The following is a 16,536-nucleotide window of genomic DNA, read 5'->3' on the forward strand; positions in this document are numbered from 1 at the left end:
TGCAGCCTCTGCCTCCCAGGTTCAAGCAATTCTCCTGCCTCAGCCTTCCACGTAGCTGGGATTACAGGTGCATGCCACCATGCCCAGCTAATTTTTGTATTTTTAGCACAGACAGGGTTTCACCATGTTGGCCAGGCTGGTCTCGAACTCCTGAACTCAGGTGATTTGCCCACCTCGGCCTCCCAAAGTGCTGGGATTACAGGTGTGAACCACCGTGCCCAGCCTGAATTTTACACTTTAAATAGGTGAATTGTATGGCATGTATCTCAATCTATTTAAAAATGCCTTTCCAAATTTAATAACTTCAATTTTCACTTAAAGAAAAAAGGGAAGGTAATCTGTACTACTATGTAAATTCCTTGTCTTTCATATTGAGGACCAAAAGTGCTGGATTCTGCAAAATACAAATCCCATGTTGGTTCAATCCTAATACATTTAATTTCTCTGAGGCTGACATTAATAGTGATAAACCTAAAGAATACACAGACTATTTTTCATTTATAAATTTAAGCAAGTAAATATTATATATAAAAAACCCACAAACCACTTCTTTACACCAGGTGTCATGTCCTTACCAAATACTTGAAATCCTAGCACACAGGTATATGTCGTCCAATCAATGTCCTTACAATCCGATCGATTCCTGATTAGTTTGCAGCCGTTTGGAATGTCCCCTTTAAATTTAGAAACAGGAAGTATAATCATAGTGCTTGTATACAAATGTATTTGAAAGTGCATCTTGATTCAAACTAGCCACGTTTACTTGTATTTATAATCCATACACTGAAAAACATTAAGACACATTTAAAAAGGAAAAGAAAGTGTTCACTTTAACAGGGTTTATAAAACTACAAACTGTTTCCCATGGAAGTTTTTTTTTTTTCCTCTAAAAAGCGTAAATGCCCATCTATTATATTCCTCCCTGCCTCCAGGAGAAGTAATTAAATGAAAAACCATTCAGAGCAGCATCAATTTGACAGAGTAATTTCTTATTACTACATGTGCCTTCCGTTCTACACTATTAACATTAATTCATTACTCTTGGAGAAGTGAATCACATTTGAGATTCTCATTACCTTAGCTCAGCATAACATATGCTTTGTCAGGTTAAAGAGATTGGCAAGCATTCTCTGCACAATTCAGATTCCATGCAGCCTGTTCATTAGCGCCCCTGGCAGACACATTTTAGCACATATATATATATATACATTTCATATATATATACACATTTGTAATTTATCTGAAATATATATGTGTATATATACACACACACACTCATATATATATACACACACACACATATATATAATCATTCATACTTACAGTACAATATTTCATAGTCTCCCGAGTTAGACATTATATACTTGTTGTCTGGGGACCAGTCAAGGTGTGTGATGTAGCTGGAATGTCCCTAGAAAACAACAGATAAATTGTTAGAAAGCATTTAGAGTTCTGAATGATTTAGAGTTCTGAATGATAAACAGTTTAACAGCTAGCCAATACTGTTTCTGAATACACATTTGTTGGAAGTTCTAAAGGAGAGGAAGCAGTATATATACATTTCAGATAAATTACACAGATCTTATGGTTCACCAAAGCTGACAGAGACTTGAATTCACTTTTACCTCCTACAGTCTGTGGTGAAACGCATTTAATTTCTACTGTGCTTTTTCAATTACTAACATTTTTTTTTTGAGACAGGGTCTCACTCTGTTGCCAAGGCTGGAGTATAATGACGCTATCATGGCTCACTGCAGCCTTGACCTCCCTGGGCTCAGGTGATCCTTCCACTTCTCAGCCTCCTGGATAGCTGGGACTACAGGCACATGCCATCACTCCCAGCTAATTTTTGTATTTTCTGCAGAGACAAGGTTTCACCACATCGCCGAGGCTGGTCTTGAACTCCCGGGCTCAAGCGATCCTCCAGCCTCAGCCTCCCAAAGTGCTGGGACTACTGGCATGAGCCACTGTATCCGGTCAATTACTAGCTTTCTGGTCACATGATTTTATTCTTTTTATTTTGAGACAGAGTCTCTGTTGCCCAGTCTGGAGTGCAGTGGCACAATCTCAGCTCACTGCAATCTCCACCTTTCAGGTTCAAACGATTCTCATGCCTCAGCCTCCTGAGTAGCTGGGAATACAGGTGTGCACCACCATCCCAGCTAATTTTTTCTATTTTTAGTACAGACGGGGTTTCACTGTGTTGGCCAGGCTGGTCTCAAACTCCTGGCCTCAAGTGATCTGCTCACTCAGCCTCCCAAAGTGCTGGGATTACAGGTGTGAGCCACTGCACCCAGCCTTATTTTATTTTTTTTCACCTATTCTTTTCTTCCTCTAAGACTTTTTCTTTTTTTTTTTTTTATTGAGACAGAGTCTCACTCGTTTGCCCAGGCTGGACTGCAGTGGCATAATCTTGGCTCACTGCAACCTCCGCCTCCTGGGTTCAAGTGATCCTCCCACCTCAGCCTCCCAAGTAGCTGGGACTACAGGTGCACACCACCACACTCCGCTAATTTTTGTATTTTTTTGGTAGAGATGGGGTTTCACCACATTAGCCGGGCTGGTCTCGAATTCCTGACCTGAAGTTATCCACTTGCCCCAGCCTCCCAAAGTGCTGGGATTATAGTGAGCCACTGCACCCGACCAAGATTTTATTTTGTAAGTTAACAAATTCAATGTACCTTATTAGGGATAGTTTTTAATGATTTACATTAGAACAATGACTCTAATTCTTTTAGTACCCTTCTGAAGTCTACCAATGTGTCCCCAAACCTTTCTGGAGCCATAATCTCCAAATAAACATATTTAAACATATTTAACATATTTAAACAAATTTAAATTATATGAATCTGAGAAGTGAAGCTTTCTGAAATCACTAGAAATTAAGCAGTATATTGGAAAACACATTGGGAATCACTTGCTAGGCATACAGGGGACCTACTAACTTAAGAAATCAATTTTCAGAGACAGCAAGATGCACATGGATGTTGGCTATTTTCTGAGTATGGCAGGGTTCATACATCCTTTTCATAGTGCACATAAGCCTGGCTCTGGCGTCTGGGGAAGCCATGCTTCTGAAATTAAAACTTGCTACATGGATGAAGATTTAACAAGATTGGTCATGGCAAAGTACAGGCCTCTGAGAATTTCACCCTAATGGAATAGTATGTAAAAATACTATCTGCATTTTTGTGTAAAGCTTTGTGCAAAGCTTTCAACAGCTCAATTAGAAGAGCATCAAAAGCATTGTATATATACATAATATTCATGCAAAAAACACCTATGTTGGACACAGATTATTTTCAGAAGGTAAATCAACATAAAAAGTATTCTCAAAAAGGACTCTCGAGTAGGAGAAGTCCCCAAATTTAGAAAAGATCTTAGGAAAGTTATTAACTCATATTTAGAAAAGAAAGTGAGTATTTTCTGCCTGTCATCAATTCCAATAAATAAGCAAAGAAAAGATGAAATGCAGCTGTTGGGGTCTACGTTACCCTCCCCACAAATCACCTCAGTGTCCCTCCTCTACCCAACTCACAGGCTAATGCAAAGTGTATGCACAGCTTAGAAAAAAGCCTCAAACTTTACTCCATGGGCACAAACACAGGAGCAAATTCTAGTATATGTCCTTGAAGACAAACAAAAAAGTATTCTAAGCTGGCCCTTTCATTATTGTCATTAAATAGCCATATGGCGTTACCACAAAAATAATCCCAAGTGACAAAGTGAAAGAATACGGCCATGAAGAAAAAATTCAGAAATATTTGAGTTAAATCTTTGTCAATTGCATGATAATTATCACCTGAATCAGTGGTTTGCAACTGGTTTAAAATTACCTGGGGAGTTAAAAAACAACCAACCAACCCAGGTCTCAATTTAGGACCTAACTTTTGTCCATCTAGAGCTATGCTGTTCAGTGGAACTTTCTGCAGTGATAAAAAATATCTGTATCAGTGCAGTCCAATGCAGTAGCAACTAGTCCCCTGTGGTTTCTAAGTAAATGAAACGTTGCTGCACTCTCAGGGAACTGAATTGCATTTAATGATATGAACAGAAAGTTGTGGCTAGTAATTGCCATATTGGAAAATACAGGTAGAAAAGTCTATTCTTTCTCTACTGATTTGAAATACCCTTTTTATTACTTAGTAAACTTCATAAAAACATAAATCTGTTCCTGGATGCTTTTCTGTTCTATCAGTCTATCTGCTTATTCCCAACCATGATAGTTCTGTGATACATGGAAAATTTCAGATGAACTAGAACAATTTTATTAATCCCATAAATATGCTGAAAATCTAAAGATCATATCAAACTTAGAGAAGTTTGTAGAAAACATATCTTTATCAGGTTTTTTTAATCTAGAAACATGCTATGTCTAATTCTTTCAGATCTTAGTTATGTCTTTCAGCAATGTTTCACACAGCTTCCTGTGCTTTTGTTGCTATGTTTATTCTCAAAGCATCTAGTTTTTGTTGCTATTGTGAATGCATTTTTTCTCCCACATTTTTGATACGCTTTTGCTGGTTTGAGGAAAAGTGGTCTTTACCTAGTGACTAGAGTGTAGCCTGCTAATTGCCTCCCCAATCCACATTATCCCCCTTCTGTTGAGTGCCCAGCTAGAACACTTGTTATTTCCCAGCTCCTTTGAAGTTAGGGGTGGCAGAAGTCATTGTGTGGGGCTTCCAGGAAAACTCTGAGAACTGACTTAGTGGAAGGAGTGCTCTTTTGTCCCTTGCTCTAATCCCTTCTGCTTGGAACTAGGTGGTGATGGCTGGAGTTCCAGCAGCATGTTATGATGTTGAGGATAGAAGCAACATACTAATAAGATGGCTTAGAAAGAAAGGATCCCAGTTCTTGATGGCCTCTTTTAAATGAGACCATATCCCTGATGTGTTTAAGTGAATAGGTACTACTTTTTTTTTTTTTTTTCAGATGGGAGTCTTGCTGTCGCACAGGCTGGAGTGCAGTGGCGCCATCTTGGCTCACTGCAAGCTCCGCCTCCTGGGTTCATGCCATTCTCCTGCCTCAGCCTCCCAAGTAGCTGGGACTACAGGCACCCACCACCACGCCCGGCTAATTTTTTGTATTTTTAGTAGAGATGGGGTTTCACCGTGTTAGCCAGGATGGTCTAGATCTCTTGACCTTGTGATCTGCCCGCCTTGGCCTCCCAATGGGCTGGGATTACAAGTGTGAGCCACAGCGCCCAGCCTGGTACTACACATAATTCTTAACTGTCACAGTGATACTGAATTCTATTACCTTACTGAAATCCTGCATTAATTTCAGGATTTATTTTCTTGGCAATTTCTAGGTAGATAAAGTGTTTACTCTTTTTTTTTTTCCCCTCTTTTTGATGTGTATTTCCAATTAACAAAATCCTGGCAAAAAGCAAACTTACTTTTACCAGTGCTTCTTGCCTACTCAAACAGATTTTGTAATGCTTTTTAGGATATCACTGCAACTTAAATATACTATGTCTCCTGGGCTAAGATCTTCGAGTAACAGTGTTAAAAGGTACACAGGAATTTGAGTCAAGCAGAAAGCCATTATGTTGACACTCAGGTACATAATAAAATAACCTTAATATTCCACTGAAAACTGAATAGAAACTTTAGGTCAATCAGGACACTTAAAATCTTTACAATGCTCATCACTGTAAAACTATTTTTGAATTTTAATAGATTACCATTAAATGCTGAAAAATACCTGTAGGTACAGCCCAGGCTCATCTAGTCAGAGAAAATAATGCTAATAATAATACCTAATATTTACTAAGTACCTTGCATACATCATCACATCTAAATCTCATAGCAACCTTAATGAGGTTGTCCACTTAGTAGGTGAGATGGTTAGGATGCATAGATAGGTTAAGTAACTTTTCTGAAGTTACTTAACAAAAAATTAGTGTACCCAGGGTTCAAAACTAGGTCAGATGATTCTGGAGCAAATTAAGCACAGCTTTTTTTTTTTTTTTTTAAAATACAGACAGGGTCTTGGTTAGTTGCCCAGGCTGGTGTCAAACTCCTGGACTCCAGTGATCTTCCACCTTGGCCTCCCAAAGTGGTGGGATTACAGGTGTGAGTCACCTCACCTGGCCTAAGCACAGCATTTAAGTCAGACTTATCTTTTACTCATTAAGAATTAGAATGTTTACTTGTACTGCACCTATTTTTGTACTGTTTTTGAAGTGACAGAGGCTATATAACATTAAAAGTAAATGCAAGCATTAGAAATGGGAGAGAAAAAAGAAGTGACAGGGTATGTGAAAAAAGATGAAGCCAAAAGTGATCTTGGCTAGGCTCTTCTTGTATCATATTGAGGTTTTCCAGGTTCCTAAGGTTTGATGAGACACATCAAATTTTGAGCTCAGTCTTTATCATCCTTGGAGACTAGTTTACTCATATGTTTATACTGTGAGGTAACTAGATTAATCAAGATTAGCTTGATCACAGGGGTTAGAATACAAAACAAAGGATAAGTGATAAATGAGCTTTTGGTACAGTTGCCTTACTTTCTCATTCATCAAATGAAGGCAGCGACTAGATAATGGTCTCCTTCTAAAATGGGAAAAATGATTCTAACTATAAAGTTTATAGTCCTTTTGTGATGAGACTTAATATTTTAAAAGAACACATAGAAGACGGAATACAGGATAAATCTCCAAATTTACAGTTTATCTAAAGTTTTTTGAAATACCAAAATTTTAAGCACATCAACTTCAGAAAGATTGTAAAAGGTATTTGGAGACAGTAGAAAATAGAAATAAGTTTCAATGATTGGAAGAGTAAAGTTCTGTGAGTTTGTGGAAACTCCAGTGGATGTCCTCTAGTTTGGAACCTATGAACGTTAAACTTTAGAATTAACATAAAATAAATCAAAGCAGAAAGAGGCAAAAAGAGTCATAATGGCTCTAAGCTTGGCAAGCCTAGAGTATAAGCTGATTATAGGTATGAATCTATCCAAAGAAAGTGTTATTCCGCTGAGTCGGCACTAGTGTGGTCAGCAATGAAAGAGGAGTCACAGAGACAAATGTGCCCTATGTTTAGGGTAGAGAGACCTGAACTGAGATCAGGTCCAGCGGCGTTCCCTGCTCTACTGTGGATGTAAGCACCGGATTTGCTCACTTTCTGATTCTACTGTTGCTTCACATGTACTTTCCCTAAAGGAAAGGAATGCATTGGCTGGAGGATGCTCATGTCCTGTCCTCTTGGCGTTTATATATTTTATGAATAAACTAGCATTTTTTTTTTTTTGAGTCAGGGTCTGGCTCTCACACTCAGGCATCATCATGGCTCACTGCAACCTTGACCTCCACGGCTCTAGCGATCCTCCTGTCTCAGCATTCCGAGTAGCTGGGACTACAGTGCATGCCACCACACCCAGCTTACGTGTATATGTAAAGACACAGTCTCATCATGTCATTGCCCAGGCTGGATGTGAACTCCTGGGCTCAAGCGATCTGCCTCCTCAGCCTCCCGAAGTGCTGGGTTACAGGCATGTGCTACCATGCCTGGCCTAAACTAGCATTCTGATTAAAAGATGCTTTCCTGAGGCTTGCTTGCTTATAGAGAGACAACTTGGTTGGCCAGGGGAAACTAGGATTTAGTATCCTTACCAGTTCTAGTTCCTATTGTAAACTGACATTTTATAAATTAGCTTTAGAAAACTTGGTTGATATAAGTCCATATCTCTAAAATGGATCTTGTCTTGTTTCTTAGCTTATGAAGTTGAGAGCAAGGCCTGGACTATAATGATGTCATCATTCATTAAGGGACCCATGCATCAGCTAGCTGCCCTCTACCAAGAAGTGCTGTTTCACATCTTTGGGTACCAGCCATCTTTTCAACTGACATTTCCACATAAAGAGAGCTACTGTGAAGAGACTCCAAATGCATATAAGTTATAATTTGTTAGATTGTAAGTTATAAGATTTACTTTATTATTTTTATTAGAGACATTTATAATTTATAGACATTCAATTAGAGATATCATAGTTTATTAGTGACACTTCCTAAAGCTCTAAGCCTACTGTGCTTCTGCAGCTGTAACAGTCACCTAAATGTTGAGTAGTTAACAGGAAAATTACTAGAAATAGAAAATAGCATTTGTATTTGGAACTTTGAGAGTAGTTCTAGTAGTTATATTTTAAAAAGACCTCATCTTTACAACAATGCTATAAAGTAGGAACTATTATAAACTCCAATTTTAAGATAATAAAATTAAAACTCTGAGAAGTTAACTTGCCTAACGTCACAAACTAGTAAGCAGCAGAGACAGTGTTGACCCAGTTTTGCCTGTCCTATATAACAGCAGACAATAGATAAAAGCAGGGGACTGACTATAAGACCAGCTGGTGGAAACAGGCAGCAAGAACTGACAGCTAGAAGCAAAGCACAAAAACAGAAGACAATTAGGAATGCAGAACAGTTGAACCTTTCATTACAACCTCAAATGGTACTGCAAACTTTAACAGTTCCTATGGTTATCTCAAATTAATACTTTCTTCAAACGCTTCAAAGAACTGCCTAACTGGATTAGGAAAAGTCTCATGCATTTGATAAACCTGCCATTTCTCAATACTTCCAAGGTCATTCTGATTATTCAGTGTCACACATTGCTCTCTCTTCTGGATCAGCTGTACAGTTAAATAAGACACGTAATGAAAAACCTGAGGCACTACTGTACATTGGAAAGTCTGCTCTACTAAGAGTTAGTAGAATTGTGTTTAAGTCCTTGATCTGCCATTATGTCAAGGTGACACCAATGACAAGTCATTAATCTCTGAAAAGTGGGCTAAGTGCTATAGGGCTACCTGTAAAATCTTGATTCTACAAGATTAAGTCATATTTGATATACTGTTTACTAAGGTATGGACTTTTTTTTAAAAAAAGGTTGAGATTAAAAACCAGACAGGCGCAGTGGCTCATGCCTAATCTCATCACTTTGGGAGGCTGAGGTGGGATGACTGCTTGAGGCCAGGAGTTTGAGACCAGCCTGGACAACATAGGGAGACCTCATCTCTATGAAAAAAAAAGAGAGCCGGGCAAGGTGGCACACACCTATGGTTCCAGCTACTCAAGAGGCTGAGGCAGGAGAATTGCTTCAGCCCAGGAGTTTGAGGCACTGCACTCCAGCCTGGGTGACAGAGTTAAGACCGTGTCTCAAAAAGTGAAAACAAGATTTAAAAAACAGAAAACAAAACAAAACAAAAAAAATTGGGGGTCTGGTAGGGTAAACTTCAGTGATGTGAAAACTTCTTTTGGTGGAATATCTCATTTAATCATGTTGTGTACTATTCCATATGACAAACATTAAGTTGATAAATTAAAAGATAGATTTAAATAAATTAATGGATGATTCATTATTATCAGGGCAAACAAAAATATTTTGGACAAATTCTAAACTCTGAAGTTGCTTGTAGACTAGTTTACAAATGGACTCTGGCTTTAAGATATGGTATAAAATATGCAAAAAGGCAAATAAGTCTGCTTCCTCAAATAGTACATGGCCTAGTTTTTGCTTAAATATATAAGCAAAATAAAGTTCAGATCCATATTGAAGTTTATTTTGCTTATTACAAGACGTATATGCTTCTAAAAACTAATTCTTTTATCTGTTTCCCTAAAATGAATTGTTTTGTGATAAAGACTGTTAAAGAATTCAAATTCAGGTAGTCTGGCTCAGAGTCTGTGCTCTTAACCACTATGCTACACTGCCTACCTTTCTCTTCCTGGCCTGAGCTGGACTGTACTTCTTGAGGACAAAGGAACACATGTTGTACATATTCCTGGTGCCTAAGCCATTTCGTTTGCTAGGGGAATACCTGCTGTACATTCAGTACTTGTCATGCTTACAGAAATTTAATCCAATTTTCATCCTATAATTATAACCCAATTAAGGCAGAAGTGGGCAATAAATTACAGGAAACATCTTTTCTGTTAACTCTCTTAAATGCAGACAAATATCCATACACATTATTTTATTTTCAGCGGCAGAGAGGTGATATAGGATGTTGTAGGGTGTTGAGGTGGGCAGAATCATAGGAGTTAAGATTAAACATGAGATGTTCTTTTATTTCTGACATTCAATTTTCAAAAAGTGTTATTCTAAAGGTTTCCTATGGAAATAGCTTTAAGAAACTGTTTTAAAACTAGTCACAGAGTGACAAATATTACACCCCCATCAAAAGGAGACATCTTTTTAGAGCACACAGGGAACTCTAATGTTCTGCTATCATGTATTACCAGTTCCAGTTTTCGAAGACAGAGATTAAAGCAGCTAACAACAGGAAACAACACATACATCGATGTAAAAATTTGTTTTTAACAGAAGTAAAATTTCCCAATAATTTTACAACTTGTTCTACTTCACTACTTACAGTGCACCTTCCATATCTGCTATATTTTCTTCCATTTTCAGAGACTACATAGAGGTAAATAAAGTTGTCATGAGATCCGACAGCCAGGAAGGTACCATCTAGAATGAAATAGGTCAGTGTTGACTAGAGAAATATACTGATAAATTTATTTACTGTTATTTTACTGATTTTACAAATGCTGTTAAATCTCATCAATTTAACTGTTATTTGGCAATTAATAAATGAATCCTATCCACTAAATACATTTGAAAAACAAATGGTCATCCAGTCTAATACACAATCCCTTCTTGGAGATGCTTACAGGCCTTGGACTCTAGGCTTCATCTTCTAGTTAGTTAAAAACCGGCTCCAGAGAGGTTATCCTGCCTTCTTGGGTGGAAGGGTACAGTGTTTACATGGCAGGCTGAGCGGACAGCTGCTTAGTTCAGCTAGCATATATGATCTGTCCAATTATAGAACAGGTGCTCTTGGGAAGAGACCACATTCCTTTCTTTTGTGGTGTCCTTCCCTGTACCCACCACAGTGCTAAGCATGTAACAAATGGTCAATAAAGTCCACGTCATCTCTGGAGTTCGACAGCTATATTTGCAGTGGTTATTTGCTACCACAACACTAAAAACAATAAAACATAACAAAACAAACCCCAGAAAAATGTTAAAATTTTTGTGCTTCAAGAGGACTCAAAAGGCTTATAGCTTAAAGTACATACTTTTCCTTCCTTGTTCAATTTAAAGAATACTACTCTTTGTGCTTCCTTTGAAACAACTGAGAAACAATCAAAAAGGTTCTCTGGATCCCGTGCTAATGCAACAACTATTGGCATATATTTTCAAATAAAGACAATGTCAGACCTAACTCCAGGGAAGGGTGGTGTGAATCAAAGCTACATTAATAACAAGAAAAGGTAACTGGAGTATTATCATAGAAACTTAATATTGTGAATAAAGTACAAATAATTATTCTCAAACTGGCTAAAGGAATATATCAAATTCTTATAGAGAATTGCTAAGTATTTAATTAAAAAACCAATCATTACTATGTAACCGAAACAATGCACTAGATGCTAAAGGACTTGAAGGGCCTATAAAATTTGTGTATTTTGAATTTCTCTGTAATTTCTTTTACATTCTCTTATAAAGAAAGAAAAGGTTGCTAACCAGATGTGACATTTAGCCTAATACCTATTCAAAATTCTAAGTATGTGTAGTTCTGGAAAAAGGGGATTTGACTGCACTTCGCTCTGCTTTCAATTGCAAATGCAGCTGTCCATTTTAAATTTGATGATTCAGAATGTTGTTTAAACTTTAGCAGATCTTTTGCAGTTTCTGGCAGCAGAATTTAATTTGATGTTGGGGGAAACAGATTTAATACTTAACAACTCTAAAGAGAGAAAAAAGTAGTCAGCCTTATCAAAAGTAAAACTATGCAATTGCAGTGAAGTGCTGTGAATGCCAGGCTTGGGAGGTGGGAGTAAATTTGCCTACCTATTGAGTAGCGCATCACAGAGAGCTGTTCATTCCCATCTGTGTGGATAGAAACTAGATCTCTGGTTTCTGCATCCAGAACAAACCACCTGTTAAGAAGTAAAAATCAAAATTTTCTTCAGATATTAGCATTTATAGAAAAAAAAAAAGTTGTTTTTTTTTTTCTTTTTTTTTTGAGACAGAGTCTTGCTTTGTCATAAGGCTGGTGTGCATGGAGTGATCCTAGCTCACCACAGCCTTGAACTTCTGGGGTCACACCATCCTCCCACACCTCAGCCTCCTGAGTTGCTGGGACTACAAGTGCATGCCACTGTGCCTGGCTAATTTTTAATTTCTTTTTTGTTTTTAGAGATGGGGTCTTACTATGTTATCTGGGCTGGCCTTAAACTCCTGGCCTCAAGCGGTCCTCCCACCTCAGCCTCCCAAAGTAATGAGATTACGGGCATGTGGCCACTGTGCCCAGACAGGTCTATTTTTTTAATTTTAAGATTTTTAAATAATGGTCCTTAAGTGTGATATGTTTTCTTCTTCTAATGAAGGATACATTCATTTAGCAAAATGCTGCTAGATAAAATATACATAAATAGACATGGGCCTAGACATATTCTCATGTCTATTTGGGTATTCATTGACTGCCATTCCTGTCTCTTTGCTAGGCACTGTTTAAATAGAAAACAGAAATACAGGATCAGTGTTCTTGAAGAAGACACCAAGTTGGGAGAAAGGAAATGAGTCAATTGAAACAAAGAATGAAGAAATGCCAACCTCAGTGATGGTGACTCAATATAACAGAGGAACTCACAGGAGGAAAATGAATGATAGCAATAGAAAAACATCCTTAGGGAAGATGTAAGATGTGGGCTGAGCTGAACACTGAGGGAATGTTCAGACATTTTAGGCAGGAGGAATAGCAGCTGTATAGCTAAGGAGGTGGGAAAAACCATGGACAATATGAAGATGGGAGGGAACAGTAGCAAGCCATTCATTTGGTGTGATTCAAAAGAACCAGCAGGGAGCACTCTCCTCCCTGAGACCTCCAACACTTGCACAGGGAAGCTCTAAATTTTTTGAAAGAGGTATCTTTTCATTCATATTTATAGGAAAAGTCAAAATGCAAATGCCTCTTGAGAGGTAAAACAACGAATTAAATCCAACAACATTATAAATCACTATTATCAGACCTTTTTTCTAAAAGTATTTGAAGGGGAGGATCAGTACTTCAGAAGGACGTGGTGAGACCAGGGATATAAAGCAAAGATGGGAACCATGGACAGACAAACTTAAGGCTGCATAAGAGAGAGGATGGCAGCATGCACAGCTGGTTGGAAGAATTCAGAGTTGAGCACTGCCCAGATCAGAGTAAGCACTAAATATCTGCAGAATGAATAAGTGAACAAATACATTAAAAGTAAGTCTTGAACATGACAAAAGCCAAATTTAACAAGAGGTATTTAATAGTAGTGCAGTGTGCAGGAAGAAAATGGATGGGATGGAAAGAACAGGACAAGACTAGAAAAACAAAATCACTACTTATTGGCCTTTAAACTCAAGTATTCACATATAAATTCTATTTCTCTTACCTGAGTAGATGACAGAATTAGGTTAGCTGCCTAAAAGTTTCAGCCCATAGCTTACAAGTTACTAAAAATTCATTCATGAACTGAACAGGGCAAAAAAAGCAGCAAGTTTTTTTTTTTTTTTTTTTGAGACAGAGGCTTGCTTTCGTCCCCCAGGCTGGAGTGCAGTGGCACGATCTTGACTCACTGCAACCTCCGCCTCCTGGGTTCAAGCGATTCTCATGCCTCAGTCTCTTGAGTAGCTGGGATTACAGGTGGGCGCCACCACGCTCAGCTAATTTTCGTATTTTTAGTAGAGACAGGGTTTTACCATATTGGCCAGGCTGGTCTTGAACTCCTGACCTCTGGTGATCTGCCCACCTCAGGCTCCCAAAGTGCTGGGATTATAGGCATGAGCCACCATGCCCGGCAAGTTTTTATTTTTAATCTTTATTTTTTATCTGCTTCTACCATCTGAGTCAAGTTTCATTTTTAATTATTCAGATGGAAAAAATTCCACCACTAATATAAGCCAATATAAAAAGAATCATGATGGTAGGTTTTTTTTTTTTTTTTTTGAGACAGAGTCTCACTCTGTCACCCAGACTGGAGTGGAGTGGCGCTATCTCGGCTCACTGCAACCTCCGCCTCCGGGTTCAAGCGATTCTCATGTCTCAGCCTCCCAAGTAGCTGGGACTACAGGCGTGTGCCACCACACCCAGATAATTTTTTGTATTTTTAGTAGAGATGGGGTTTTGCCATGTTGACCAGGCTGGTCTCGAACTCCTGACTTCAGGTGATCCCCTCGCCTTGTCCTCCCAACGTGCTGGGATTACAGGCATGAGCCACTGCACCCGGCCAATAAGTTTCTTTTCATTTTAAAGCATTATAACTAATATCTGGGAAAAGGACCATTTCCCTCTTAAGTTAAAAGAAATATTTAGAAGAGAGAAAAGGGCTTGAAGGATTTTTTTTTAAAGCTTGGTGGGATGGTTTAACGTGGCTTAGTGTATTCAAGGTAGAATTGAAGACTCAAAGATCCCAATTTTTTACCTTGTCTACAAAGAGTCAAACTCTGTAAAATATTCGAAGAGATTTATTCTGAGCCAAATATGAGTGACCATGGCCCATGGTGAGACAGCCCTCAGAGAACATGTGGCCAAGGTGGTCGAGGCACAGCCTAGTTTTATACATTTTAGGGTGACATGAGACATCAATCAAACACATGTTAAGATATACATTGGTTCAGCCAGGCGCAGTGGCTCACGCCTGTAATCCCAGCACTTTGGGAGGCTGAGGCAGGCGGATCACGAGGTCAGGAGCTCGAGACCATCCTGGCATCCTGGCTAACCCGGTGAAACCCCGTCTCTACTAAGAATACAAAAAATTAGCCAGGCATGGTGGCGGGCGCCTGTAGTTCCAGCTACTTGGAAGGCTGAGGCAGGAGAATGGCGTGAACCCAGGCAGTGGAGCTTGCCGTGAGCTGAAATGGCACCACTGCACTCCAGCCTGGGTGACAGAGCGAGATTTCGTCTCAAAAAAAAAAAAAAAAAGATATACATTGGTTCAGTAGGGAAAGGCAGGACAACTTGAAGGTAGGTGGGGGCTATCAGGTTATAGGTAGATTTAAAAATTTTCTGACTGGCAGGCCGGATGCAGTGGCTCACGCCTGTAATCCCAGCACTTTCAGAGGCCGAGGTGGGTGGATCACGAGGTCAGGAGATCGAGCCCACCCTGGCTAACAAGGTGAAACCCCATCTCTAGTAAAAATATAAAAAATTAGCTGGGCATGGTGGCACGCGCCTGTAGTCCCAGCTACTAGGGAGGCTGAGGCAGAAGAATCATTTGAACCCGGGAGGTGGAGGTTGCAGTGAGCCGAGATCGCGCCACTGCACTCCAGCCTGGGCGACGGAGCAAGACTCCATCTAAAAAAAAAAAAAAAAATTCTGATTGGCAATTGGTTATTATCAGTAGAAAGGAATTGTCTGGGTTATGATATGGGGTTGTGGAGACCAGAGTTTTATCGTGCAGATGAAGTCTTCAGGTAGGCTACAGAGAGAATAGACTAAATGTTTCTTATCAGACTTAAGGTCTGTATTAATATTAAATGTTGGTTGGCTTTTCCTGAATTCTAAGAGGTTATAACAAGGCATGACCTTCCCTTCCTGTTATGGCCTGAACCAGTTTTTCAGGTTAATTTTGGAATGTCCTGGCAGAGATGAGGGGTCCAGCCAGATGGTGGGGGGGGGGGCTTAGAATTTTATTTTTGATTTATAACCTATCAGTGAAATCTCTAACTAAACACATTCATAAATTTTAGTAATTTGTGAGCTATGAGCTGAAACTTCCAGGAAGCTAACCGAATTTTGTCATCTACTCAGGTAAGATAAATATCTTTTATATGTGAATACTTGAGTTTAAATGCTAATAAGCAGGAAAACTGGCACTTTGAAGCCACATGCTTCATGTTTACCAATTATTTTCATTTCAAAAAGTGCATAGGAAGGCCGGGCATGGTGCCTCATGTCTGCAATCCTAGCACTCTGGGAGGCTGACGCAGGAGGATCACTTGAACACAGGAATTCAAAACCAGACTGGGCAATGTAGCGAGACCTCATCTCTGTTTTATTTTAAAATAACATTAAAAGTAAAATATAAAATAAAAAAAAGCACATAAGACATATACTTTATTGCAACTGGACAGTACCCATAGGTTATGTTTCTTCTGAGAATGTAACTCATTAACCAATTTTTATGAGTATCCCTCTGAAATTCTTCTGGGCCTAGAAATGCCAAAGCTGATGCCAAGTGCCTTTTTAGAGTAAGGGAACAAAATAATATCCCAATTCAGACTGAACTGACACACCAAAATGACAAGATACAGAACTGCTCTGTATCAGGTGAGTTTTTAATGCGTTTATGGAAACTTTATGACACTCTCATGCATTTAAAAATTATTACCTTTTTTTTTTTTGAGACAGGGTCTCGCTCTGTTGCCCAGGCTGGAGTGCAGTTTACTGCAGCCTCAACCTCCCAGGCTCTCAGGTGAGCCTCCCACCTTAGCCTCCCGAGTAGCTGGGACCAAAAGCATGTGCTACCATACCTGGCTAATTTTTTG

At 39.0% G+C, this 16,536-nt stretch overlaps 1 protein-coding gene across 5 annotated transcripts in view; it reads right to left on the reverse strand.

The window, feature by feature from the left end:
* EML4 (EMAP like 4) overlaps positions 1–16,536 on the reverse strand; it is a 162,741-nt gene that overhangs the window by 5,702 nt on the left and 140,503 nt on the right. For all 5 annotated transcript variants that reach the window (XM_054475189.2, XM_063648780.1, XM_063648781.1 and 2 more), the window contains 4 exons: positions 11,863–11,951; positions 10,379–10,476; positions 1,324–1,411; positions 576–674 (listed from right to left, as the gene is read on the reverse strand). In XM_054475189.2, the coding sequence (XP_054331164.1) occupies positions 576–674; positions 1,324–1,411; positions 10,379–10,476; positions 11,863–11,951 (374 nt within the window). The remainder of the gene's footprint in view (positions 1–575; positions 675–1,323; positions 1,412–10,378; positions 10,477–11,862; positions 11,952–16,536) is intronic.

The sequence above is a fragment of the Pongo pygmaeus genome, chromosome 12, assembly GCF_028885625.2.
Source record: "Pongo pygmaeus isolate AG05252 chromosome 12, NHGRI_mPonPyg2-v2.0_pri, whole genome shotgun sequence".
NCBI lineage: Eukaryota > Metazoa > Chordata > Mammalia > Primates > Hominidae > Pongo > Pongo pygmaeus.